Genomic DNA, 26,421 nt, shown 5'->3' on the forward strand with positions numbered 1-26,421 from the left:
TGTCTCACACCTTATTTAATTACTTGGTTATAGGTCTGTCCCTGTAATTACTTGTCCATCATCAAGGGCTGGAACAGTGACTGCTGCTCCTTATAGTCCCAGAGCTAACATTTGGTCCAGATGTATAGGAATTTCACAGAAGTATTTTGCATGAAAATTAGTGAAAATTTTTCACGTGGTACCTGAATGATCATTTGATAAGGTGTTGTTAAAAATGTCCACTGGATGGAAGGTTACAGTAACTTTTTAGCTCTCAAATTCATGGTTTTTCTTCATGTTATTGACAATCTCTCCAGTGGGTTTTGGTTAGGGGGAGGCTTAAAAGTAATTGATTTATGATTCTTTTAACCAACATGTAAGTCAAGAGGCTGGCCAAGAGTTTGAAGAGCCCAAACCTGTTAGACAGTACAACCAATTATCTTTGTGGCCTTGTGGGTGACTTCGCCACCCCCACTGCACAGCACAGCCCTGCCTGTTTCCAAAACACCTGGCCTTGCACAAAAGAATGAAGAAAGAGCCAAGGCACAGAGAATATTCTCCAGCAGAGAGTTTGGGCAATAAGTCTTAAAGATGTCTGAGTAGAGAGACAATTAGTGGAAACAACATCTGTCCAAGGTTTCTCCCATCATGTCATGAACTTGACAAGAAAGGCAGCAGTAACTGTTCCAACTGTGTTAACCAATGGCCCTGAAATTTGGTCAATATCAGATATATCAGAGCCTGAGAGATAAGAGTGGTTTTCAATGCTGTGTGCACATTAGAATCACCTGGGAAGTGATATTTGTAAAATATGAACACCGGAGGCCCCACCCCAGAACAGCTAATTCGGAATTTCGGGGGGAATGGCCAAGGGGTCAGTAGATTGTAAAACTCAGGTGATTATACTGTGAAGCCAGAATTAACAACCATTGGTAGAGGGTAGTACCTTCTTCCCCTATGGGTGCCTCAGAAGTGAACATCTACCTTCAGCTTACACATCCCACTAATTGGCCACTGCGTCTTACTTATTTTAGGCCAAATGAAACCAATAGAAAGTTTTGCCTTTTCTCCATGTAGAAGGGACTAATGATTCTATAACTAAGAATTTTTAAATTTCTACTTACATTTCCCATCACACAGTTGTTGAGAAATTGGTAAGTTGAGAAAAAATGTGAGGTGTAGAAAGAAGGAAGCTGAATTCATTTAGAAAAGAGAATGCCAAATGAGCTTAATTTCCTTTTTTCTAAATCTTAATAATCTGCCTTGCTTTTCTTCTCCTTCCACTGCACCCTTTCTCCACGAATTCATCAGTCATAGTCAGGTCAGGTGGGATCACACTGGTTAACAAAAGATCTGAGGGTACAATGCAGAAGTTGCCAGATAATGGGATTCAATTACATTTCTAAGCATAGACTTCTCCAGTGTTGGCTGTCACACTGCCTAATGCGGAAAAGCACTGCATTATGTACATGGTACGTGCTTCATACATTTTAGTTGAATCTGATTCAGAGTACCTCAATTTTTTTAATGAAATATTTGAGGTCTACAATAATAAGTACCAATAATAATATAACGAAGATGCTTGTACCTACCACACTAAAGAAATAAAACCTAACATCTATAATCAAAATGTCCTGTGTCCTCTTTATCTCCTTTCTCTCATTCTCTCCTTAGAGGTAACTGTTACCTTGAATTTATGATTCCCAACCCTGTTTTTTCATTTTGTTCATCATTCCAATGTATGTTTTTATGACACACACAGTTTTGGTTTTGTATGTTTTCAGCTATATAAATGGCACTTTACTGTATGTATCCTGTGCATTTTCAAGCTTTATATAAATTGTATCGTATATCCTTCTGCATCTTGACTCCATATTTTATTCTTGGGATGTATCCGTGTTGATTAAAGTAACGTTACTTTTTATTGCTGTATAACATGCCATGGTAGGTAAATACCGCAGCTGGTCAGCTAATGGATTGTTGAATTATTTCTAATCTCTTGCTGTCACAGACAATGCAACATATCTCCTTGTGCAAATGTGGATGAGTATTTCTAGACATTTACATAAGAGTGGGATTGCTGGAATGTAGGGTATGCATATTTCTAAATTTCCTAGATGTATTAAATAACACCCCAACCAGAAGTGTGTGAGCTTTCCTATTGCTCATATCTTTGCCACGTTGGCATTGTTAGACTTAAATGTTCGGCCAATTTTAACTGGTGAATTTTTCCTTAAAAACCCTGAAGAGGGCAGCATATCCTGGTAATTGCTGCATCTTATACCTGCATTCCAGTTTATGGGTCCCTCCCTTCTTTACTGCTTGAAATCCTTTGATCTTCTCAGTTACTCTTCAACCCACCCTCTCACCTCAGTCAGCTCTGAGCAGTATCTTAGAAGGACAGACAAATATAACACTATCTCAAAGCTGAAAGTTACCTCCAGCTTTTTCTTTCCACATTCCTGACACACTTCTGTCCTCTGACAAGGAGGCAGGGAAACAGAAACAAGTCAGTCTGGAATTGAAACACTTTTTCCAGTCCAAAGTAGCACGAGAGAGGTACGATGTGAGTAGAGAGCAGTCTTCTACCATTCTAAAGCAGTGGTTTGTAATCTAAATAGAAGGCCATTGCACACTATCAAAAACTATGCTTATATAAATGGGAGACACACTGAGAAGTAGGAAAAAGTATTGCAAAGTGGTAGTGGCATTGTTTTTCTTCTGGAATAAAAGATACTTACTCCTTTGCCTTCTCAGTTACATTGTTCCTGGTTCCCTAAGGAAAAAAAAACAGTGTTCGGCTTCAGAACATCTCCTAGAATTTCTCTCGTTTAATACTGAGCTAAAGTCCTGCCACTTCCAGAGTTCCACAGTGGGAATGCAGCCTTCACAAAGATGCTTTCCTTTAAACAAAGCAGATGGGGAATTGAGCCGTGCTTAAAGATTTGACATGGCTGCTTTATGAGGGAATTTATTGTTAGTACTTTCAAAGTAGACCTAAAACCATCACTCTGCTTTTTTATTCCTGAAACTGAATTTTAAGATTGTATTGCTTTAAAATAAATGAATGAATAAATAATAAAATTTTATTGTTGGGGAGGAGGAAGTAGACAAATAAATATGAATTTTTTTGGAATTGATTGCTATTTTGAGTTATTAATCATTTTTCCCCTCCATTGTGGTAGATGAAACTCCCTCCAAATGAGATCTGCTGCTTTTTCATTACTGTCTTGAACTCTTTTATATGCTGGTGTGTTTTACAAATTTCTAAGGTGCGCCATTTAGAGAGTCTGTGCTTCTGAACTATTTGACCATAGTTTCCTTAAGGAACACCTCACTGGAGTTCAAAGGTCACAGTTTGGAAAAATGCTAGCTTAGCTATTCTAAAGGTGGCTACACCATCATTACTAACCATTCTGGTCAGACATTCACAAGACCCAATTATATGTCATCTTGACTGAAATTCTTTCATGATAGAATATCTGTCTTGACGTGTTGGTTGGGATACATATTGCTTTTGCATTGAATGTTGTTATGGAGACATTCGAAGCCAGTCTAATTTGTGCTTCATCCAATGTGACACGTTTTTTGTTTTTTGGGTTTTTGACTTTTTGGCTTTTTGGGGTTTTTTTCCTCAAATTCCCAAGGGATGTCTTTATTCTTGAATTTTAAGTATTCAATCAGGGCTGTGCTAAGTATTCTGTTACCAATATTTCCTAGAACATGGTATGCTCTTTCAATCTATAAATGTGGTTATTCTTTCTCTTTAGTGAAATTTCCTTGTGTGGTATTTGTGAATACTTTTCCTGTTCCATTTATTGAAACTTCTCCTTCAGGGACATCAATTTCCTCATGTTAAGTGCTTTTGAACTCCAATCTGTCACCTTCTAATTCCTTTCCTTCCCTTGTATTTACAAGCCATTCCTCGAGGCCAGTAATTTTATTTGCAGCCATGTTTATTTTGTTCCTTGCTCTGTCACCTTTTAAAAATTCACTCTATAATATTGTTTTTGTACTCAGCCTCCTTGGTTCTGTAACCTTCCTGTGGTTCTGTCAACTCATCTTTGAGCTCTTGTTTTTCTGAGTTCATGTTCTCATTAACTTGACTCATAGTACAAAGCACTTCTAAGGAATTTTGTTTTGTTCTTTGGACTATGTTTTCTTTAAAAGTGGGAGTTTTATCTTTCTTTTGCATGCTATGTTCCTTTCTTTTAAGGTTGATTGGTTTTGTTAGTTTCTATTTGGGAGCATTGCCTTAGCATGTTTGGATGTTTGTCAATGGTTTTCCCCATCTTATTCACACCTGAACAGCTTTATCCAGATCATCTTTGTTCTCTCTAATGTAGGTTACTTATTGACTCAATTTCTATAGACTCTACTTGTTTTCCCCGAAGCTATGATTAAAGAACTTGATTTTGGATACCATCCACTTAACTGCAGCCTAAGGAAATGGTGCAGGGAGTAGAGAGGGAGGGGAAAGCTCTGCTGAAGCTGTGTGACATCTGAGTTAGAACTCCTGGGCTCTGCACTTTTGATTACCCGCTCTCTCTCGCTGTCTCTCGTGCTCTCTCTCTCTCTCTGGGATTTGTCAGATGTTTTTAATTACATTTTAATCCCTCTCTTGAATCAGAATACATATCCATCCTGAAGGGGAACACTCTAGGATTTTTTTTTAAATCATTCAGCAAATTTTTATTGAGCTCCTCTCCTTTGCAAGGCACTATTCTAATCTAGGTGCTAGAAATAAGCTGTGTGAACAAATGAGACAAGATTCCCCTTTCTAATGAGTTTATATGCAATGTGGTATCTTTACTGATACATGTAGTGTCAGAAAGAAGCAGCCCACTTCTGTCCAATAGCAAATCCACCATCCTTCAGACAAAAATGAGAAAAGTAAGGATAGTCATTTAGTTTCTCTCCACATTTGAAGACCATAGTGAGGTCTTAAGATTTCAGTAATTCGCCAGTAAGGTTCCAGGGGCAGGAAGGAAGTTCAAGGTTAGAAGCTACACTGTGCCACTCCAAGATCTGTTCTTTTCTGAGCCACCATTGTATATGTGTGTGTGTGTGTGCGCGCACGCACACACACATGTGCATGAATGCTTTGTTTTGTTTTAATGTCTGTATTATTAGATTACAGTATTTTTCTTATTTCATTTCTGACTTATTACCAGAAAGGAGGGAGCTAGTGGTTTTCATTTTTGGCATCCATTGTTTTTAGTTCTGAGAGAGACAGAGAGACTGTATAGTCTGCTTTCATTCTATCATCTGAGGCTGGAGGCCTCAACTAGTTCCTTTAACTCTAATTGAATCCCAGAGTCTGCTAGTATAAGATCGCTATGAAGTAGCTCTGCCCTCAAAATTTTGTAAGTACTTTAAGACACACACACACACACACACCCCAAAACAAAACATGAAGCTGAGGTGTTTTGGTTGGGTTATTTGCCAGCTTAGCCTCTTACGCTTGGCTAAAAAACATTTCAAGGACTTAAACTGTGGAATACTTCTAAGAAATTGCTTTGTCTTATCCCTGGATACTGCAAAATGGATTGCCTCAGATCTAAGAAACCCATTTATCAGAAAAATTCTTCAATTTCATGACATGTTATGCTCGAGATGTTATTGCACAATCCCACAGAAATCCAGTCCCTCTCCTAAATATGCCAAATACCTGTACAGATGGAGCAAGCAGAGAGAAGAAGTGACAGCAAACACCTGTTCCTAAACTCTCCCAAGATACCTGCTCTGGGTTAGCATTGGAAGGCCTAAGCACCTGGATCTATTAACCTAAATAGAAAAAAGAAATATTTGTAGTATTTGGTTGTTTCTTTTTCTATTTAGGTTAATAGATGGAGCATTACCTACAAATGAGATGAAGCATCACCTACAAATGTCCCTCAAACAAGTCATACTTAGTTCAGATTATAAAGACAGTATTTGATAAATGCTGTACATATAAGGGAATTTGAATGGCACTAGCTTGCAGCTTCTTGTGTCACTACCATGCCTCTAATGCAATTTCCCCCATCTAGAAATGTAATCCTCAGCCAGTTGCCTTGAAAGCTGGTTACCGTGGAGATGATTATCAGTATTATGATGACCTATTTAGAAGAATTTCTGCATCGCCAGAAAACAAATAACCACAGAGAGAGCCTTTCAAATGAATCATGCTCTTTCTCTGAAAGTGCCTTTACAAACAAATGCCATGGATGCATTGTGTGTGTGTGCTGTGTGTGGATTTGTTCATTATTTAGATTTGCAAAGGTTTTAGTGAAATTCCAGTTGTCTTTAAGCATTCCAAGAGTAGAGAGGGTAGTACAAACAACAGGCATAAGCATACAGACATCTGTCCTCTTCCTACAATTTGAAATGCATGGCCATGGCTGTATTGATTTCTCAGCAATGTTAACATTTCTTTCATTTGTACAGTTTTTCTTGCTCATCCACTGCTTTTTGAGGCTTTTTTAGAAGTGCTGGAGTGTGGTTGGCTGGTGGTTGGTAAAGACTGGTTTTTACAAACTGATTGATTGACCATTAATAGCTCCTAAACATACTCTGACTGCTTGATGGCTATTTTGATTTTCTCAAAATTATGTCATGAAATCGTCTCTTAACTTCTGTTTGATCTCCCATTTTTCTAATAGTTTTGTGTGTGATTGTATGCAGATCTAGCGCCTTTTTTTTAAAGTTTTTAAGATTGTTATCCATTAATCATTGCCCTGCTCCCTATAGGAAAGACCGATGTTTCAGCTGCTGCCCTTTTTGGTTTTGTTTTGCTTTTGGGTTTCCTTTTTCTTCTTCTTCTTCTTCTTTTTTTTTTTTTTTTTTTTTTGAGACATTTAATTTGCACTTGTAAAAATTTCAGTGATAAAAATTAAACCTTTATTACGTTCACAGAAGCAGCAAATAACAACATAAGCCAAATGTTACCCCAAAGAGGTCAAACAGATCTAATATTTTCCTTCCAGTCTATGGAGGTCGTGTATTCATGGCATTTTTATATTTGTTCTTACTGTATTTTCAGGCACACTCCTTTTTCTACTCTCATCCTTCCACCCACTGTCACTTCTTCCAAGGTAATGGCAGGAATGTTCATATTTTCTGCTGTTACTTCATATCATCTAGCAAAGTGCTGGATAATGGATGTTTAGTAAATCTGACCCCTCATACAACCTCCAAAGTTTTTTGTTTTTTTGTTTTTTTGTTTTTTTTTTTTTGTCTGTTCACGTTCACAATGGCCTTCCAGTGAATTATCTAGGAATCTCCATTTTTTAAACCATGTACAGGCAGTCTGTTTTCCACAGAACATTTTGGGTTCAAGTCAATTGACCAATTTTGGCTCCATTTTCCATTTCTATACCATAGACGTGTCCTTATGCCTGAAATCACATTGCTCTGAACTGAGGACAAATATCAAATTCATATTAATTGCCTCACTAATATTCTTAGGCTAGTTTAAATGTTATGCAAATCCCAATAAAAATCTTAGTGTGAGAAAATTTTCTTCCATTCAACTAAATATAACTCTTTCTCTTTCAATACTTTTTAGAAGGAAGTACATTGACATTTTAATTAACAAGTTCTTAGTTAAATTTTAACTCCAAAGAGTCTAGCACAATATCTTTAAGTAGTCAACTACACAATCAGTGTAAAATGTTGACTTCTGTCCATCTAACACAGTTGCATAGGAACGGTTTTACCTGCAAAGCACTAATAATGCTTACTGGCATATGGCCTTCGACTCATTTATACCATTTCCTAAAAGAGGCATGAAGGACACAGAGAGCTTTTCCATGTAACTCAGAGCCCATAAATGGTAGCTCTTCTTAGAATATTATGTCTAGTCTTTTATTCAATTATTCAATTATTCAATAAAGATTGTTAACTCTCCCTCTAAAATGGCCTTCAGATTAAGTAACAAGTTGTGAGTTGTTTGAAGCATATTCACATCCAGCACTGCTTGATTTAAAAAAAAAAAAAAAAATAGCCTTTCTGAAACCAGACTTGGAGTCCGAATCACCCAGAATAGTTCCAGACAAGATTCAGAATCAGACCTCTGACTCTGCCCAACCATTCCACTAAATTAATTCACTCTGCACTCCCTTGGATGGACTTGGAAGGCAAATCATGAGCTTGCTTTAGAATATTTCCTCTTTGCCTAATCTTCACTCCTAGAAATGACAGTGCTTAACATTTAGCACTTGCAATCCTTCCCACCCTGAAACTAAACTGGGAAGAATGAGAGCAGAGTGTTCTAACCTTATTCATACCACAAGAAGTTATTCAAGGAAAAAAAAAAAAACATATTTTACAGCCTTTAACTAGATAAACTTGCTTTGTGAATACAGCACAATCTTCAGAAGAATGATGTGGAATAACTTCTCTCCAGAAACATTCCATGGCTTTATTCCCTCTTCTCTAAGAAAATTCATGTCCTTAACTGCTAGCTATCCAAAGCAAATCATTAACACTCCATGTGTCTTGCAATGTTGCATGATAGCGATAATCTAATATTGACAACCTGCAGACCTGCTCACTCCAGGAAGCTATCAAAAAATGATAAGGCAAGTGAAAAAAGTACAGCCACACAACAGAATGTTAATATTTGTGTTTCTAATAACATTTTTAAAAGGTTTCTAATTAAGGTAAACATATTATGATATGGTTTGGCTGTGTCCCCACCTAAAATCTCATCTTGAATTCCAATCCCCATAATCCTCACATGTCAAGGGTGAGACCAGGTGGAGGTAATTGAATCATGGGGGGAGTTTTCCCAAGGCTGTCCTCATGATAGTGAGTGATTCTCGTGATATCTGATGGTTTTATAAGCATCTGGCATTTCCCCTGCTTGCAATTCTCCTTCCTGCCGTGTGAAGAAGGATGTATTTGCTTCCCCTCTGCCATGATTGTAAGTTTCCTGAGGCCTCTCAAAGCCATGCTGAATTGTGAGTCAATTAAACCTCTTTCCTTTATAAATCACCCGGTCTCAGGTATGTCTTCATCGGCAGTGTGAGAACAGACTAATACATATTAACTCACCACAGTTATTCCAGTTAATAATTTTTGTCATGTTCTATCCAATCTGGAATAGTACCTGTTAGGGTATTCCTGATGAGAAGCTCAGGGAGGGTACTGTTGGATAAATCAGCTGTTTACAAGTTCCGTTCACCATTATTTTAGTGTCCAGTGAGTAAACTATGCCATCTAAGATTTCCAGGGACAGCTCTTACAGGGCTGTGCCCAAGAAGTCCCCACAAGGTTTAGAGCCCTCAATCCAACATGCTAAAAGAATAAACCAAAAATAATGTATTCATTAAAGAAGTGATCATTGAGGACCCATTGTGTGCCATCAGGGTCTCAGCTAGTGCTGAAGATATGGCGGGAAGAAAAAAGTAAAAACGGACATGGTTCCTGTCTTTTGAGGCTTAGAGATTAGGAAGGAAAAAGACATTTATAAATCACACAAACAGAAAGAATGAATTGGCATTTTATAAGAATTATGAAAGAAACGCTGCTTTAGAATGAGGAGTCAAAGGAGTTTCCATGAATAAATGATGTTGGAGCTGAGCTTAATTGAAGAGGTGTGGGAAAGGAACATGAGGAGGAGGCATCCCAGGCATGAGGCATGAGAAGTGAACACATTCAAAGGGCTGAAAGGTCACTGAGGCTGGAGTGGAGGCAGGAAGCGGGAGTGTCCTGAGAGAAGAAACTCGAGAGGTAGAGTAGGAGCCAGATCATTCAGGTTCTATTAGTCTAGCTCAGACATGTCTGCATTTAACTTATGGTATAATTACTGGATTAAAAACAATATAAGGAGTTATACCATGTTTTAATCCTTCCTTACACCATGTATGTAATCTAAATTGATAATGCTTGTGAATGTTGAATTACAATGAATGTTCAAAGTCACAGGACTTCTGTGATAACTAATATTAACTGTGTGACCGTGGAGTGGTAACTTTTAGTCTTAAGAACCTCATCTGTAAAATGGAGGTCATAGTACCTACCTCTCAGGGTGGCCACTATATCTTCATAGATAAATTGGAGAGACTGGATGGTACAGTGCCTGGTCAAAGCCTTTTAAAAATTGGAAGTTATGCAGTACAGCCCTTACACCTGGGAAAGAATGAACTCTACCCTGGAACCCAGAGTTTGGAAGGTCCTATTCTGGTCCTCCCCTAGCTACACTCTCATGGGGTGGAGAGTCTTCAAGTCCAACAAAATATTCTCACCTGGAGGCCACACTGAACTCCGTATTCTAGATGATGCTCTGGATACCTGAGACCCCAAAGTTTCCTGCCAAAATGATCCCATGATGATTCACGAGGCCTTTAAGTGTCTTTTCCCAAAGCATGCACCATCTGAAGGCAGATGCATACCCCATGTCTGAGGGGTGGCTAGGGAGCAATGGTGAATGGAAATTGTACATGCAGGCAGAGTGTCCTCAAATGTACATGTGAAACTTCTTGCAATGCATGTTGTAGCTCAATGTGGGAAGAGAAAGGGGATGGGACAGGGCCAGTAATAAACTTTACCCACACTACTGGGTTCTATTGTGGGACCCCAATCTGAGAATTATAAATGTAAATCTAGATTCTCTGGTCATTATGAACATTTATTTGTCAAGATATGAGAACAGAAAATACATATTGCCTTAGTCCACTTGCGTTGCCATAAAGGAATACCTGAGGCTGGGTAATTCATAAAGAAAAGTGGTTTATTTGGCTCATGGTTTTATAGGCTGGACAAGAAGCCAGCATCTGCTTCTGGTGAGGACCTCAGAAAGCTTCCAATTGTAGTAGAAGAAAGGGAGCAGGAATCACATGACAAGAGAAGGTGCAAGAGAGAGATGGGGAGGAAAGTGCCGGGCTCTTTTTAAAACTCAAATCTCTTGGGAACTGATAGAGCAAGAACTCACTCATTACCATAGGATGGCACCAAGTCATTCATGAGAGATCCACCCCCATGACCCCATGACCCAAACGCCTCCCACTGGGACCCACCTCCAGCATTGGGGGTCAGATTTCAACATGGAATTTGGAGGGGACAAATATTCAAACTATATCACATATGTTAACATTTGAATTTTTTGTTTGTTTGTTTGTTTTTGAAACGGAGTCTCGCTCTGTTGCCCAGGCTGGAGTGCAGTGGTATGATCTTGGCTCACTGCAACCTCCACCTCCCAGGTTCAAGCAATTCTTCTGCCTCAGTCTCCCACATAGCTGGGACTACAGGCACCAACCACCACGCCTGGCAAGTTTTTATAATTTTAGTAGAGATGGGGTTTTGCCATGTTAGCCAGGCTGGTCTTGAACTTCTGGCCTCAAGTGATACGCCTGTCTCAGCCTCCCAAAGTGTGGGGATTACAGGCCATCATGCCCAGCCTGGATTTTTAATTTATAACTTTTCACTATTAGATATATGGCACATGGACTTGGATTTTTAGTGTTAATCTGGGCAAGTAAAACAGGGAGGTCTGAGCCTGTGATTTACAAAAGTCTACATATCAGAGAATTCCATTTCATTTAAACCATCTTAAGATATATGGATTTCCTATTTATGAAAATCACATTAGGTTAATCGTGAGTTTGATTATGCACAGGAAGACTAGAGAAAGCCAAGGGAAAAAGTAAGTTCAAAGGAAGACAGTCCCTCTAGTGACCTCTTTCCCTCACTACCTAAGCGTAACGCTATCCGAGTATCACTGAATGTATGTCTTATGAAACTGTATATCTCTATGTAGAGACGGAAGGAGAAAAAAACATGAAAGATGATGTTTAGAATTAACAAATGCTTAGCTCTCTAGCTGTAAAACTTGTTTGTACTCCCTGACTATAGAGCCTCAAATTCAAATTGAGCATTTCCAGCTGAGTGAAAGGTGCCCGCCCGCCTGCTCTGAATTCCTCTCACAGTTATTGCTGTACCTAAGTCATTCAGCAAGAAAACACACATGGTCTTAGGCTATCTTTCCTACTACAAAAAATATGGGCAAATTTAAATACAACTTTTTTAGGAATTGATGTCTTCTCTTCCCAATTGAACTATAAGTTCTTTAAAGAACAACTTGGAGTCTACTGTTTTCTGTGTGCCTTCATTCTCTTGCAGCCCCTAAGAGTTGCTCAGGAAAGCTGGGCATGGTGGCTTATGCCTATAATGCCAGCACTTTGGGAGGCCAAGGCAGGAGGATCACTTGAGTTCAGGAGTTCAAGACCAGCCTAGGCAACATAGCAAGATCTCGTCCTCCTAAAAATCAAAAGAATTAGCCAGGTGTTGTGGTGTGCACCTGTAGTCCCAGCTACTTGGGAGGCTGAGGTGGGAGGATCACTTGAGCCCAGAGGTTGAGGCAGCAGTGAGCCATGATTGTGCCACTGCACTCCAGCCTGGGCAACAGAGCAAGACTCTGTCTCAAGACAAAACAAAACAACAACAAAAGAGATGTTCAGTAGATATTTATACGTAACTGGTTCATTCAGGTATCTAGCAAATATTGACTGGATCCCCACCATGTACCAGGTTCTGTGTCAAGCATGGGGAATACGGAGTTGAACAAGACACTGGCTGAAAGATAAATACCTGGCACATAACAGACACTCAGTCAATGAGTGAATAAATGAATGAATGAATTCTGTACCACAAAGTTAAGAGAAAATATCAAGAAAACTGGAATCACCATTTAAGTTATCTTACATCTGAAGTTATCAAGGTGAAAGATGTCAGCCTGGCAGAACGCCCACGATTCTAGAAAATCTGGGGAAAACAAAAGAGTCCCAGCATTTGTTCATCTGGATCATCTCCATGACTATTTAGTAGTATGTGGTGCTAGAATCTTGCAAAGAATTAAAGTTTTCCATAGAAACCAAATTTTCTATATAAGGAATTTAACTAATACCTCCACTCTCGCTTCTCAGGGACAGAGTAACATATGTAACGAAATTTCTTTTGTCAAAGAAATCAGTGTATACAAAACATTATTGTATTTCTTACTGAGATCTGAAATACTGATGTGTGATGATTGACTTTAATCACAAATTTGCTTCCTAAAAGTCTGTGGAATCAGCACAGAATTATATTCCTCTGTGTCATTTTCCTATATATGGTATAATATTAAAGCCATAGTTTATTTTATTTTTATGTATGTATGTATGTATGTATGTATTGAGATGGAGTTTTGCTCTTGTTGCCCAGGCTGGAGTTGGAGTGCAATGGTGCGATCTCGGCTCACTGCAACCTCTGCCTCCTGGGTTCAAGCAATTATTCTGCCTCAGCCTCCCAAGCAGCTGGGATTACAGGCGTGTGCCACCATGCCTGGCTAATTTTGTATTTTTAGTATAGATGGGGTTTCACCATGTTGGTAAGGCTGATCTCAAACTCCTGACCTCAGGTGATCCCCCTGCCTCAGCATCCTAAAGTGCTGGGGTTATAGGCGTGAGCCACCATACCTGGCCCTTGAGCCACCGTGCCTGGTCCCATCATTTATTTTTATTTTCTCCTTCTAATATTGTAAGAAAACTAGATTACCAAGCTAGAAGTTGATCTCTCCTGCAAAGCTATTTATCTCCTCGATGTGCAGTATGCCAGCTGATTTTAAACAGAATTTTGCAGCTATATGAAAGAGAATCACATTTGGTCATCAATGAATTAAAATGAAATATCTCTCAGGAAGGATAAGGAAAATCAACATTGAAATATAAAAACTTAATAATAAGCCAACTAACATGTTCAAAGCTTCTGTTTTTAAAAAAGGGCCTACATTATTAATACTATAAAATTTCAAACCAAATATTATTGGTATTAAAAAAATTATCACTTTTTCTTTTTTTTTAATTATTATACTTTGAGTTCTAGAGTACATGTGCACAACGTGCAGGTTTGTTACATAGGTATACATGTGCCGTGTTGGTTTGCTGCACCTGTTAACTCGTCATTTACATTAGGTATTTCTCCTAAAGGTATCCCTCCCCCCTCTCCCCACCCCATGACAGGCCCCAGTGTGTGATGTTCCTCGCCCTGCGTCCATGTGTTCTCATTGTTCAATTCCCACTTATGAGTGAGAACATGTGGTGTTTGGTCTTCTGTCCTTTTATCACTTTTTCTAATGGGAGAAAATAGTGCATTGTTCATCCTCTTCCAAGTCCATAGGCTCAACAGAGTCACTTAAGGATACGAAGGGGGTAGCACAGGGAAAGAAATTCCCAAAAAAATAAGTTTCTTTCCTTTTTTTTTTTTTTTTTTTTTTGAGAGGGAGTCTTGCTATGTCACCCAGGCTGGAGTGCAGTGGCACAATCTCAGCTCACTGCAACCTCCGCCTTCCAGGTTCAAGCAATTCTCCTGGCTCAGCCTCCCGAGTAGCTGGGATTACAGGCATGTACCACCAAGCCTGGCTAACTTTTGTATTCTTAGTAGAGACAGGGTTTCACCATGTTGGCCAGGCTGGTTTCAAACTCTTGACCTCATGATCCACCCGCCTTGGCCTCCCAAAGTGCTGTGATTACAAGCGTAAGCCACCAAGCCTGGCCTGATTTTCTTTTTTAAGCAAAGAAAGAAGCACTGAAACGTTTTCAGCTAAGAAAACTTAGAAGCCATTACCCAACCCCCTAGGAAAAAAACCCAAAACATTGAAAAGTACTAGAAATAGTTCAAAATGAGGAAATGAGAGTGATTTTTTCACTTTTTAGAAGCATTTCCAGGTCTCTCCCTCAGTTATCCTAAGATTATCTCAGTCCATACACCGCCTAATTCTTCAACGGCAGAATGTTTTAAAAACCTGCAGATATTTTAAAGCAAGTGCATTCAAGGAATAGAGAGTTAATGAAAGTAAAATTGATCCTGGCCAAACCAACTGTAGAACTGAGTGAGCCTGAGTAATCCCACTGAAGAGCATGAACCCCATGTAGTCATATGATGTATAAGATACCCTCTATTCTCACATTATTTTCATTTTGTACTCATGTTAAAGTGTCTGGAGACTGTCTCTATGTGGATAAGAAGTAGCATTAATTCGTCATATTACATGTACATTTTTTAAAATCCTAGCAGCAATGTTACCAAGTAACAATGTTACTGATATTATTTCATCAATTAGAAATGCTGAATTATTTTTAAAGAAAAATCTCGCTAGTGACCTTTCATCTGATGTAAATAAGAGGCTAAGCCTGCATCTCAAAAAAAAAAAAAATGAAGTCAAATTTACCACTTGTAATTTTGTTTGCATTACTGAATCCTTTGACTTGTTTTTGTCTTTGTGTTTGTTAATCAGCTCATACAAACAGTTTATCCTCAGTCATTCCACCAAGCTCTTTGCAGTCATCTAGAAATAATCAGGCATTATTACTACTATTCCTCCTCTCATGTGTCTGCCCTTCCTGAAAGATTTTCCAAATAAAAGGAGAAACAGGTTTGCCTTATACATGAAGAATTTCACCATAAAATCTGAACAGAAAAGATCCAGATTATACAAACATAATGTACTTGCCCTCTACTAAAGGTGGTGCTCCAGCCCTCACACTGATATTTCACCTGCCCATAACCATGCCCCACCTGAGAACTCTTTCTTTGCCATATTCTTGTTTTCCAGCTTTTGTATATGCGTCTCTACATTTTTAGTCAAGAAGCTGGCAGTCACCTGCAGTCCATTTGCCAATGTTGGAAATGACTGTTGGAATTCAATGGTTTCCCTCACCACTAAGAAAAATGCTTTCCATTTAATTCATAATAATAACAGTTTGCATTTATGTTTTTTATCCATTTCAAAGCACTCTGCCACCATTAATGAACTAAATCAGCCTTTGCTATTTTATGATCTGTCTCATTAAAATGGAGTTGATTTTCTCTGTGGTAGTCACTTGCGTAATGTTGTTTTCATCTAGCAAACCCTGCACTTAACTAATGTAAATTCATTTTTAAATTGTGTGTTTACATAGAAAATTTTCCCAGAATATATTTTTAATGCTGCATCCTTACAACAGCATTACAGGGAGTATTTTATTCTATATAGACATTTTAAACTATAAAGACACTTAAAAATGCTTTAATGTAGTCTTCTCTAAGTACTCATAAATTATTTATAAAGACACCCTTAAGTAAATGTGTTGAAACTGCCAGTGGTAGAAATAGAAATTGTTTGCTCCGTGAGCCTTATTACTACTTAATTATTTGTATACTATTAAATGATTGGCTTACTGATGAACTAAGGCTTACTCAATAAGTGAACAAGAAAACCTACAGTTGGCAAAGAAACTCTGAATGTTAAATTTATTATGTTTTAACTCTGTCTCTGTTACTACTGGACCACTTCATACAAGTGCCTGATGGCTCTTGCCTAGGAATTTGACCTAACATGGGAAGAGGATGTCTCTCTGCAAATAAGTGCAGGCACACACTTAAAGTTTAGGCAGAGATGGTATTCTAGTGACTCTAGGTTGAGAAACTATCAACATTGGTTGGTTGCCACCCACCTTCCATCCTCCCTTCTTTTGGCTAGAGCCTTCTGGCTTCTGCTTGAGGAACCACCCTGTCCTACTCTAGCCTTGTGCTTAGAATAAAATTGAGCTTACCCCCACTTCCAGAGGTAGGTCTGCCTGGCCTTCCTAATGATTTAAAGATAGACACAGAACTCAACTTAGCTCATCACATTCTTTTAGACATGGGGATTAATATAGAATAAGTATTTCATCTATGTTAGTCCAATTAGAATACACTTAGGACCTTCCCTGGGAATTCTGGATGTAGACTGTCTTTTCCCTTGGGTGGTATAGTGTGATGATATAAGACTTGTAGCTGGTGCAGTCATTTGCATCCATAAGAGGAAAGCCTAGAATGGCTGGAAGACAATGGCTGGGGCCTTGCTGATACTGTTGGATTTGTATTAGATAGGGAACAGCCAAACTGCTGTAACAAAGAGATTCTAAGTTACAGAGACTGAAAAAGATAAAATTTCCTTTTTAAATTCTTTTTTTTGTCTTTTTTTTTCTTTTAGTGGAGAATGGGATCTTGCTATATTGCCCAGGCAGGTCTTGAACTTCTGGGCTCAAGCTATCCTCCCGCCTCTGCCTCCCTAAGAGCTGGGATTACAGGTGTGAGCACCCGCGCCCTGCTAAACTTTTTATTTTCCTTATGTCTCCTTTTATCTACCTCATAACTATGTGGCTAGCCAAGACTGATAGATAGGCAGTTTGCAGTCACGGGGTCAGTTAGGGACCCAGGATCTTCCTATCTTGTTGTTCTGCTGTTCTGCGAGGGTATTGTCTTCAGGTTGCAAAGCCGGTGGTGCTTTACCACCCTCCCATCATTGCCTTGTTTCAGTTACAAGAAAAAAGAAAGGAATAGTGGAGGGCAAGAAGCTTATTCTAATGTAGGGCTTATCAATCTAAGTTCTGTTGACATTTTTGGGCCTGGATATTATTTTCTGTTTGGGGTTGTCTTGTATATTGTATGTTTAGCAGAATCCCTGGCCTCTACTGCCTAGATGCCTGTAGCATCCCTCTCTCCAAGTAATGACAATCAAAAATGTCTCAGACATTGCCAGCTGTCTGGGTGGGAAAACAGCCCCCCACCGAGAACCCCTGCTTTAAGGATATCTATGGAGGTTACACATATCACTTCCATGTAAGAGTCAGAAGATAACAGTCTTCTGACTGTGTATCTCCCAGATAAAAGTCTGGGAGAAATATTTCTAGCTGGGTGAACTTTTGCCCAGGTCAAACTTCAGGGACTCTATTGCTAAAAAATGAGGGAAAATGAATTTCAGGGGACAATTCAAAATCTCGTCCACACAGCCGTACTTTTGAAGCTTTCTATCATATTAGTCAGTAAGTTACCTTTACAATTTAAACAATTTGGAATAGGTTTTTCGGTCACTTGAAGTTCAGAGCCCTAATTGATACCAGTGTTATCATCTTTATCCAACACTGTAAGTTGAAAATAGTGAACATTATCCAAAGAAAAAAGGATAAAAGCAATAATACCTGACGATACTCAGAAGCTGGGTACTGGCTGAGAAGGGATTGAATAAAACAGCAGAAATGAGGCTATTTCTTATCAAGAGAACTGTGGTTGAAATGGAAAGGCCATGGTCACAGGAGCCTGCAGTCACTGTAGTAGTTAAAAAAAAAAAAAAGGCAGTATAATTATGCAAAATTACCAAAATGAAAACTGCAGGCATCTTGCATTATTTGGCTTTGAACTACTACTTTCTAGTTCTCATTGTAAATACAAAAAGCATTCAGTGGCTCCTTTGTATCTCACACAAAAGGATCATTGCTTACAGCCAGCTGTTTGGCAATCATATTTCTAGGAAGTTAGCATAATTTGAGATTAGAACTGCCTGAGAAGAGGGGGATGGTGATAACATTCTAGGGTATTAAAGTAGGGTATGGAATAGTGATGGTGGAAGCTCTGATTTTAGAAGTGAATGGCCTTTCCAAAGTTCATCTCAAAGCCAACAGTTCTGAATTCAAAACATATTTTCCCATAAGAATCTAATTTTTTTCAGTTATTAGATTAGCACAGGAGTCCTCCAATACCAGAAAAGAAAGAGATATGTACTTTACGGTAGTACAAAAGAAAATACTGCAGGGCAAAGGAAGATTTGTCTGAAGGTTCAAACTGAGGAAATCATTAGTAAAATCTTCAGGGAAGAGGTGACTTTTAAACTAAGCTTTAGATGAGGAAAGAAAGAAAGGGCATTTCAGGCTGAAAGACAGTCACTTCAAAGACACAGTATTTAAAATTCTCCTTGAGGAATAGTAAGTGTCTACCATGAGTACAGCATAGGGTTTGTGGAGATATGACAATAAGTCAGGACGGGGCTGTGAATGCATGGTGGAGTTCAGACTTTTTAGTCCACAAGCCACTAAAGAGTTTTAATGAGGAGGATAGTATGATCAAATATAGCTTTAATAATTATATGAAGAATGCTTTGAAATTGAGGGCATTACTGCAGGAGAATTGGATTTCTGATCTTGAGACGTGGTAGTGGGTTAGAAAGAGAGAAATAACCAGAGAAACAATGTGAAGGTAAATTGGCATGGGAGGTAGAGAAGAAAGAATCAAATATGGCTTCAAATTTTTAGGTTTATGAGGTTGGAATAATGGCACAAGGACAGGCTTAAAAGGAAAGGAATGAGCTCAGTAGGTCTCTGCCTGCAGGATAAGAGAAGAGTTAAGGTGGTTGTGGCCTTATAGCACATGGGCTGCATGTACATTTCTGCAAAGCTTGCCCACTGGGGTCCCTATAATTGGAGAAAAATCACTTACTGGATTTTGTACCAAGTTCCAAAGTCTTCCTCCAAGTTGACTTTATATTACTTGTTTGGGATATAGCTCCACATGTTGAAACTGTGCCTCTAACAACAGTGTTGGTGAAGACATTGCATTCCAGTGCCAGATTCTGTGGTCAGAAATTTTGTTTCAACAGAGGTAGCAATAATATCGGAAGCATAGGTTGCATTGTAGAGTGTCTGAGAAAAGGGGTGCAGAGAAAAATCCTATCAAACATGTGTTAAATTCATGTCAAATGTGATATACTCATAAGAACATGCTCTTGAACATCTTGGGGCAGAGGAAGGGATGGGAGAGAATAAAGGAGGATCATCTCATGCTCAAAGAGAGAAAAAGAAGGGAGCAAAGGAGAGTTTAGCAGGAAGGGTACTGTGGAAATGCCAGCAAAGGTGGGATCAGGGATTATCTGGAAAAGAGAGAATTTCTGGGGTGCCTGTTGATCCACATCCGAATTCCTTATGTCTATTCCCTCCACACTGTTGAAGTCATCAAACCAACCAAACCTTTGTATAGCATGGTGGGTGATGGAGAAGAACAGTAATTGAAACAGCCAGGAAACAGGCATACCTCATATACCATATATGTCTATATTATATATCATCTCCTCTTGCTCCCTGACCAAAAAAAGATGGCAGATTCATTGTATCCAGGGTATACTGATGGAGGCAAGTAGGATGGAATGCCATGCCTGAAGGACTAGGTGGAGGTGATAGTTCATGCCACTTAGAGCTAGATATTGGAGTATCAGGGCTAGATTAACCTGCTAGGTACTGGTTGCTGGAAGGAACCCTTCAGAAATGAAATTCCTACCAATTAATATGAGAGATCTATGTTTCACTCAAAGTTAATGCCAGAACATGGACTAAATGAACAAAAAAGAATGGCACCAGGCCACAGGTGTCTACCTCATGAATTGTATTCAGAAGGGGCTGCCCATTTGGCAGAGTGGTAGAATGGCTAGTTCATCTTTAGAGTTGTTCATAGACTGAAGCTGATCAGGTAATTACAAAACCAGTCAAACAAGGTCTATAGCCTCATCCCTGAAAATAGCTAGTGAGACCAAAGTAGTCATCTGGTCACCATGCTAGGATCCTCTGCTTCCCTCTCACATGGCATAGTCAGTGTTCCAGGTCTCCACTGTCTTGGAGCTGAGGAACAATTTGATTCGCTAAGTCATATCACTGTAGCTTTAACACAGTGACTTCCTATTCCTCATTCTGAATAGGAAAAAGTTTGGGGTGGAGAGTAGTTGTACAGCTAAGCGGAAACCAGAAAGAAGAAAACAGACTATAAAATTTTCTCAGAGCAGAAAGGAGTCAAGAGAAAAAGCAAGGGAGGAAGTATGGATATTACCTCACTCCAACAACCAATACATACTACCACATCTCTAAGAACAACAAATCTCAAGCCTGAGGGATTCCTTTTCTCTAATTCCTCATTTTCAGCAGAATAAGGAAAGTAGATACTCCAGGCATAATATAGCTAAGTGTATCAACATTAGCTGGCCTCAGAATCTGGAAAGAAGCTCAGTAAATCAGTTTTGATTCACACTATCCTCCAGCCTCAGTAATAAGATTCCATTTGGAACTCTGAGTTTAACTTTTCAGCTGTGTGTGATTTGATCTATTGATGTCAGAAATGGGAGCAAACCATACGGGATGTTGAATCAGTTTCCCATCTCACACTGTGAGACCACCTCATATAGGTGGTAATGAAAGAAATGCTCCCTTTGTCTTTCATCTCATACATGATGACATTCTTCAAAACGAACCAGTTGTTTAGAGTGGGTATGCTTCTTTCCAGAAATAAACTGGGACTGGGATAGCTCGGCTTACTTGTGCAGCAAATGGGAAGACTTTTTCCCAGTAGCTAATGGTGGTTACCAATTCAGCAAAGTGAGTTGAAGGAGAGTCTGATTCACAGATGCTGACTTCGATGTTAGCCCTTTCATAAAACCATAGTAATAATTAACAATGAAATGTGCCAGCCACACTTTGAATCACTTTCCATGTGGTAACTCAATTTAATTTTAACAACTTTATGAGCTAGGCATTATCATTTTCACTATTTTACAGTTGAAGGAGTTATGCCACGAAGAGGTGAAATAACTTCTCCAAGACCACACAGCTAGAAAAAAGCAGAGCCAAGATCCAAGTTAGACTGGCTGTAGAGTCTGTACTTGTAAACACTGCACTAAATTGTCTCTAAGAGCAGGAGGTTTAGAGTCAGGATAGACTGGTTTGAATTCTTTAAAAAACAAAAAAACAAAAAAACAGCCTTTCTGGCTGGGCGCAGTGGCTCACTCCTGTAATCCCAGCATTTGGGGAGGACGAGGTGGGCAGATCACTTGAGGTCAGGAGTTCAAGACCAGCCTGGCCAACATGGTGAAACTCCGTCTCTACTAAAAATACAAAAATTAGCTAGGCATGTGCCTGTAATCCCAGCTACTTGGGAGACTGAGGAGGGAAAATCGCTTGAACCCGGGAGGTAGAAGTTGCAGTGAGCCAAGACCGTGCCACTGCACTGCAGCCTGGGTGACAAAGCGACACTCCATGTCAAAAAAAAAAGGACTCAACTACTTTTTTAAGTTAAACAAACAAAAGAAGTGAAGTGTCCCACGTCCTGCATCTATTCCATTAGCAACAAGGATTATCTAAATGATCATTGAAGACGGGGTGTCAGTATTTAGATGATGAAGGTTTCCATGAGTTCTTGTTTTGGGGAACAGAATGAATCCATACAGTTGCAGAGATACAGAATGCCTAGAGACAGTAGCCCAACTTTTTGGTTGCAGGTTTCCTATGCTATTTACATGTTTCAAAAAACCTAGTGAATGTTTAGATGTTATGCATGGTGTCCAGCAGCCGTACTCAGGAAAAGCAAGAGCAATATTTGTGAGTTTCATTACATCTTATTTTATTATTTCCATAAAATTTTGTTTTGTTGTGCAATCACGAGGACTTCTAAGCCACCAACAAACTGACAAGGATTTTGCTTTGCAGAACAACCCCTAAAACAGAAAAAATTCAATTATCCAGTGGCCTATTTTGTAGGAGAGGTAATCTTTGCTTTAGAATTTTCAAAAGTGTGTTCTTAAAGCACAAATGTGACTCATAGATGGGTGTATTTCCATTTAGAGGACTCAATCAGTAGCTGGGGATGGAGGAGCAAGGTCTAGATCTCAGAAAAAGTTACGAACAAGCTAGGCAAGAGATTAGGGATATCGCTAAAGGGACCCACGTTCAGGACAAGACTTCAGTACAATGAAAGAACTAAAAGACACTTAGCTCCTTGGCAATCAAGACTGGAGGAAATGGAGAAGCAATCTAAGACTTCAGATTGTTGGGCTAAGAAGATGCTCAAATGTGCCCATCCAGGTACATAACATATAGTCTAGACTTATCCAGGCACAAAAGCTGGTAAAGAACTCTAAGTTTCTTCCAGCCTTTGTTTTGATTAAGATGGGAATTTTGCCTGCAAAGTAAGTGCTTTGGTACCTGTGCAAGGGTCAATCTGCAAAGGCAAAGACCAAGACTTCCCGTTTGTAGCAGTTCCAAACCTGCTCCGCTTTCAGCCCTCTGGTTTTGTTTGTTTGTTCGTTTTTGTTGTTGTTGTTTTGAGACTTTGGCTCTGCTGCCCAGGCTGGAGTGCAGTGGCATGATCTTGGCTCACTGCAACCTCCGCCTCCTTGGTTCAAGCGATTCTCCTGCCTCAGCCTCTGGAGTAGCTGGGATCACAGGTGTGCACCACCACACCCAGCTAATTTTTGTATTTTTGGTAGAGATGGGGTTTCACCATGTTAGTCAGGCTGGTCTCAAACACCTAACCTCAGGTGATCTACCTGCGTTGGCCTCCCAAAGTGCTGGGATTACAGGTATGAGCCACTGCACCCGGCCCCCAACCCTCTGTTCTCTTTTTTATGTATCATGAAATTGTAGAATACATCTAAATCATCAGAACTGGCACCCTCTACTTACAAAAGCAACAGATCAGCAAGTCCTAAGTTAATTGACCTCACCATCTACCTCTCTTCCCCCTGCCTTCTATTGTTTCTCAAACATGCAGAAGGAGGTGCTACGTAGGGCCTTTGCAGGTACTGCTCCTTCTGGCTGGTACCAGCATCCACCATACAGCGAAATGACTGGTTCTTTCTTGTCTTTTGGTTCTCGGCGAAAACGTTGCCTTCTCAATGAGCACTTTCCTGATCAACCTTATTAAAATCACCCTATTCTCCCCAAGGCATTAATAACATCATGTCAGAGCTTTTAGCAAAATCTGAAACTATCCTGTTGGGTTTTTAATTTGCTTACTGAAATGGCTGATGTGCAAGGTTTTTTCTTATCACTTACTGTGTTAAATTAATCGGTAGATACTCAGAGTGCTTCTCTTGAGAAAATCTATGCCTCAATTAGGTTGATAAAGTTTCAACACATGAACACAGGAGGCATATACAGTATATACATGTATTGCATCAGTGCCAAAGAACAAGTGGAGACATGACTATCTTTATAAAATTGCAAGGAGTTGGATGGGGGAACTAGGGAACTTTACAAAACAAACAAGGTCTCTGAACCAAAAATCAACTGTGTGTGAACCAAAAATCAGTTGGCTGTGAACAGTAACATGAATTATCAGTGACATTTTTTGCCTCCATTTACAACTGTTTACAGTGGATTATTTTTTTTTTAACTGATCATCTCTTTAGTTTATGGAGCTGGTTTCATATCTCTAGGCCTGGTTTTTAAAGATATTCTTAATTTTGATGAAAATCTTCATTATGATCCCCTGGACTGGATGTCACATTTTTAAAAATCTCCTAACAACATGTATCCTAGTAATGTAGGCTTTGGGGTAGTGGGAAAAAGACAGGAATGGGAGTCTGAAGACCCAAACTGAGGCCCTAAATAAGTTCCACTTATTCAACAAAAACTGAATATGTGCCAGGCACTGTTTTAGCAAATTCAAATAGTGAATATAACAGACAAAGTGTCTGTCCCTTAGGAATTATGTTCTACTGGGGATGGGGGGGGGAGATAAAAATACCCTTTTTTCATCTGCAGTTTTCTCTTCTAAAAATAGGTGGCATTAGACCAGATCATCTGGAAAGTTTCTCCCAGCTCTACATGTTCCGAGAGAGAGAAAAGAAAATTTGAAAGGCTTAGCAGTAGTTATTTTAGGGAAGTAAAATCCTAGATTTAAATTTTTTTTCTTTTTGGTCATCATTGCTTTCTGATATTTTTTCTATAATGAACATGTGTTACATATGAAATGGAAAAATGTTTAAGAAAAACAGTAGAGATTTTCCTTTCAACCGTGAGCATTGGTTTCTAGCGACCTGAAGGTACAACATTCATCCATTAGGAATGGGAGCTGTAAATGGAAATTGTCTTGCCCCTGCAGTGACTTATTAATCTTTGCCTAATGAGGCTTTAGGGAAACTGCTCAGGGGATCTTTATGCTCCTTTTCCCATTGCTTCAGTATGTACCGGTCTCTTCTCTTTTCCTCAAACACTTGAAGTTCTTCTCTACCTAGGAGTATTTAGGCTCAGTTGGCCTGATCTTACCCTTCAACCTTCACATCTCAGCTTAAATGTTACTTCCACAGATGCCTTACCAGAGCAAACTAAAACCTAAATTCCCTATCTACTTTACTACTCACCATATCATCCTTGGTATTTCCTATATTATTTCTACTCTGCTTTTTTCTTACAGAGCACTCTTGTCAACTTGTAATTTCATGTCTTTTGTTTCTGTATAAACTTAGTGTATTTTTCCCCACAGTCTGAAGCTTCATTGTGAAGACAGGGATAGTCCGTTGTGTTGAGGCTATATTCCTAGGGCCTAACAGTGCCTATCACATCATAGGTATTCAACTAATATTGATTAAATTAATAAATGAATGAATAAAATGGTTCTTTTGTCCTTTCTCTGTTAAGAGTTTTATTCCCATACAGGGTTGTGCTGCAGGCAAGCCCTTCGCCAGCTCACAAGAGTGAACTGTTAATTTTTCAGGGATTTTGCAAGCCAATTGTTAAGCTTAGTGGCTTGACATTGGCCTCGGTTGGAGTATATATATAAATACCATAGACATAGGAAAATGCTACATGTTAAGACTTTTTTCTTCCCCAAAGAGCTGGTTTACCAGCATACTGCTACTCTCATCTTCTAAATCAAACTATAAATAGTGAGCTGTCATGCAAAAAGCATGCCCCATAGGTTACTTAAAATATTTCAATAAAAAATTACTGAATTTAAAAAATACTAAATACATGCTATATAATTATTTACCCATGGGAAATACTTAGTTCTTTTATAAGCTAAATTATAATCTAAAATATGTGTCTCTGATCTCCTAAAGTTTCTTTCCTGTTTTTCATTCAGATCCTTATGTGAAGATTCACCTGATGCAGAATGGTAAGAGGCTGAAGAAGAAAAAGACAACAATTAAAAAGAACACACTTAACCCGTACTACAATGAGTCATTCAGCTTTGAAGTACCTTTTGAACAAATCCAGGTAATGTCAAACATAATTTTGTCTTCCCACTCAATTTCATTCCTTCAGACCACATAAATTATACACACAGACCTTGTAAGTTACCAGCGCACATGCCTTCATTAGAACTGCCATTCTTTCTCCCATGCACATTTGATGCTTGAGCTACATCAAGAAGGATAGGATAAAACATATGGCGCAGGATGTGCTGACTCATCAGCCCAAAACAGCTGGCACTGTGTTGAGCGGAAAAAGAGGAAAAGCAAGTAGGAAAAAGAAAATCAACAGAATAATTCTGCTCACTCAAAAAGTGCATCTATAAAAGTTAAAAAGCCCAGAGAAAAACATGAGCTTTCACTATTTACTCCCAGACCATAAATAAGTCTCCTCATCAGATCTTTAGAGCAAAAAATAGTGACAAGAGAAATATTTTTGGTTGATGCTAAATATGCCGCATATTGAGTCTTTATTAAAAGATGATTAACAATAGAAAAATTAGGCTAAAGTTGTATTTTCAATTATTTAAATTCAGCTTCCTGTGTCTGAGTTGGAATGGATGGCCATTTTAGTAAAAATGGAGACTTAATTTGCCAGACAATAATTATGATGGGAAATATTCTATTAAATGTCCTTGTAGTTAACATGTTCAAATTAAGTTGCTACATGTAGC

The 26,421-nt window shown here is 38.9% G+C and overlaps 1 protein-coding gene across 2 annotated transcripts in view; it reads left to right on the plus strand.

Annotated features, from left to right (window-relative positions):
• SYT1 (synaptotagmin I) overlaps positions 1–26,421 on the plus strand; it is a 503,705-nt gene that overhangs the window by 469,476 nt on the left and 7,808 nt on the right. For both annotated transcript variants that reach the window (XM_011981396.1, XM_011981395.1), the window contains one exon: positions 25,639–25,772. In XM_011981396.1, the coding sequence (XP_011836786.1) occupies positions 25,639–25,772 (134 nt within the window). The remainder of the gene's footprint in view (positions 1–25,638; positions 25,773–26,421) is intronic.

Source organism: Mandrillus leucophaeus, unplaced genomic scaffold, assembly GCF_000951045.1.
Source record: "Mandrillus leucophaeus isolate KB7577 unplaced genomic scaffold, Mleu.le_1.0 Scaffold225, whole genome shotgun sequence".
Classification (NCBI taxonomy): Eukaryota; Metazoa; Chordata; class Mammalia; order Primates; family Cercopithecidae; genus Mandrillus; species Mandrillus leucophaeus.